The 3,152-nt window shown below is 47.1% G+C and overlaps 1 protein-coding gene across 1 annotated transcript in view; it reads right to left on the reverse strand.

The window, feature by feature from the left end:
- Nucleotides 1-3,152, reverse strand: part of MILR1 (mast cell immunoglobulin like receptor 1) — a 39,494-nt gene that overhangs the window by 5,146 nt on the left and 31,196 nt on the right. Inside the window, exon 4 of the mRNA XM_042783544.1 lies at nucleotides 1,902-2,012. Within this exon, the coding sequence (XP_042639478.1) occupies nucleotides 1,902-2,012 (111 nt within the window). The remainder of the gene's footprint in view (nucleotides 1-1,901; nucleotides 2,013-3,152) is intronic.

The following is a 3,152-nucleotide window of genomic DNA, read 5'->3' on the forward strand; positions in this document are numbered from 1 at the left end:
GCTAACCAGAAGGCTGGCGGTTCAAACCCACCAGCCACTCCTCGGAAGGAAGGTTGGGCAATCTACTTCGTAGTGATACTGCCTCAGAGGAGTTGCTATGAGTTGGGTGCGACTTGATGGCACATAGCAGCAACAACACCTTCTGTTTTAAGCCTCCCCGTGCGCAGTACTGGGTTATGGCAGCTACAGGAAGCTAGCATATGTGGGTCCAGACAGGATGCTGAAGAGTACCAGGTCTTGCCTCTGAGGAGTCTGTGACTGGGATGGGCTATGTAACCTGCAGAGCCCAGTCCAAAATCAAAATGCAGGGCCTCATGTTAAAAAAAGTTAGTAAGAATCTCAAGATGAGGAAATTTTCTTTGTTGGTTACCAGGGGTGGGAGGGGAGCGGAGGGAACATTGTTAGATAGGTAGAGACAAGTATTGATGTGGGTGAAGAGAAGGGCAATGTACCAAATGTGAGTAATCAATATGGTGGCATTGAGGAAGAGGAAGATAGAGGTACGTGGAAGGTACAGACAGCAAAGATGAACCCTTTTGCACATATAGTAGTGCATTGTCAGTGAAGGCAAACATTGGTATACAGATGGAAAGATGGATGGACAGGCTGAAGTATGAGGTATGTCTATGCAGGGAGCAGTGTGCCCAAGACCATGTGTAGGGTTGGCATACTATGGTTCTACAAATGTATTTGTATGTTCTGTAAGAATTCCCAGGTGTATAGTAGAGCTGACAAGGGGCAAGGTTGTAGTCACTTCTTGGCCACAACCAGCAACCCAGAGGGACCGAGTAGTTGGACCTGTGGGCTCTGGACCGTAGTCACAGGGAACATCAAGCTCAATTGGCATAACATACTACACAAAAACATTGTTCCACATCCTTCTTTGGCGAGTAGTGACTGGGTTCTTCAAAGCTTGCAAGTGGCCGTCTAGATGCAACGATGGGTCTCTCCTCATCCAAAACAAAGAATAATGAAAAAAACCAAAGACACATGGAAACAATGAGTCCAAGTGACTGGTGTGATCCTCAGCCTATATGATTATGAGACCAGAAGAACTAGATGGTATCCGGCTACTATTGTCAACCACTCAGAGGGGGATCTCTGTAGGAGATCCTGCATAGAGTGGGAAAACAATGTGGAACAAAACTCAAAATCATTTTTTTTTTTAAAAAAAGGGACCAGGTTTGCTGGTCTGATAGAGCCTGATGGAACCACTGAGACTATGGCCCCTAGTTGCCCTTCAGATCTGGAATTGAACCCACTCCTGTGGCTTCCAGGCAAACAAAAAACAGGCATATGAGCTGAACATTTACTTGAGGTAGATACACTCCTTGGAGAGATCAATCATGGGAGAATAGAAGGGCTGTGTATGTACAGGGACATAGCTCAGGGGACAGGAGTGCATGGGGAGAAGGACACAGGCAACCATGGGGAGTTAGTGGGAGGGGAGCTGTTGCATTGTAGTAAATTGCTGTCAATGTCATGAGACAAAGTGTATGTGAGTTGCTATGTGGAAAGTGAATTTGCTCTGTCAACTTTCACCCAAATCACAATAAAATTTTTTTTTTTAAAAAAAGGAATCTCAAGATGGGGATGGCAGAGCATTTGATCAAATACAGGGACCTGGTTAGTGTGAGGCCCTGGGACTGCACAGGTCACGCGCCCAAGAAGCCACCTAAACAGGAAAGGCTTCAATGGCAAAATGAGGACTCCGCCAGTGTGAACTGTTGGGAAAGTCTATTTCAGCCACCCCCCTTCTCCTCTTTCCCGCCCCTTTATTTTCTTCCCATCCCATTTCTGACTCCCCTTTCCCTCTTGCTCATCCTCTGTCTCCGCCTCTGCCCCTACTTTCTGTATCCATCACCCATGGGGGGAAATGGTAAAGTGCCTGAAGAACTTACTTGCTTTGTATTTTGGTTGTATCCAGCAGGCCAGGATCAGGGCTAGCACTACTAGCATCAGTAATAACCCCGGAAGCAGTAGCTGCAGGCAGAGAGGACAGCCATCTCCACCTGGAAGATACAGCATTCACTGGTCAATTTAACCACACAGCGTTCTCTTCCGCTGGCATTGAACTGTTAAGTGTTTGTGCAAGGGCAATTATGGCTGCTTCCCAAAGTGACCGACATGCTATGCTATTTTAAAAAAAAAAAAAAGCCCATCGGCTTGGAGTTGACTCCGATTCAGAGTGATCCCATAGGGTTTCCAAAGCTGTAAGTCTTTACAGAAGTAGATTGCCTCATCTTCCTGCCATGGAGAAGCTGGTGGGTTTGGACCACCGACCTTCTGGTTAGCAGCCCAGTGCCTTACTAAGTGCATCACCAAGCACCTTCCGTCCTGCTATGGACACCTGCAACTCTTGAGGGTTAGTCAGCCAAGTCCTAAAGTCGTGACCGAGCACGTCTCCCACAAAGGAGTCAAACATGGAAGAGAGAAGCAACACAGCAGTTAACAGACCGATGACTGGCAGCATTATTAGGGTTGTGACCATCAGGAAGGCCTGGCTGTTAGTGGGAAAAGCCCTCAAATCACATTTATTAAGTATAGTAATTAACACAAAAACCATTTATTAACTCCACGCAAGGCATTGTGCTTAGCACTCCACACGTATCGCCTGATTTATCTCATTTATATCCCTCAGCTTTTACAGATGAGGAAAGTGGGGATCAGAGAAATTAAGTGGCTTTCCTAAGACAACACAGCTAGTAAATGGGAGGGCTGGGATTTGCAGCCAAAAGCTGGGTTTCAACAAAAGCTGAGTTTCACTTGTTAGAACTGCCTGAACATGAGGTTGCGGGCTCTGTTCTTGTGAGTTTGAGGCTGGGTGAAGTGTTCAATGCCCAAGTGTTTCTTCTGCCTTTGCTAACCCAGGTTTTACTCCATCCTTCTCTTTGAATTTAGAATTTTCATCTTCCTGAAGTTGTGCTCCAGCCCATGAAAGCATGGGGAGAGCTGGTCCCAGCCCCAGCCTGTCCCCTTCCCATCTTGCCCTGTCCTGTGTAATGGACTTGCATGTATATAGTCCCTCTAGCCCACAAGTCCACACAACACCGCAGCCCACAGAAACGGTTCCCTGCGGAAACAGTTCTACAGACGCACACCATGGTCCACCTTCGGAAGGATGAGCTGCGCAAGAGACTCGTACAGACCCT

Source organism: Orycteropus afer, unplaced genomic scaffold (genome assembly GCF_000298275.1).
Source record: "Orycteropus afer afer isolate SDZICR_OR568_19922 unplaced genomic scaffold, OryAfe1.0 scaffold00018, whole genome shotgun sequence".
Taxonomy (NCBI): domain Eukaryota; kingdom Metazoa; phylum Chordata; class Mammalia; order Tubulidentata; family Orycteropodidae; genus Orycteropus; species Orycteropus afer.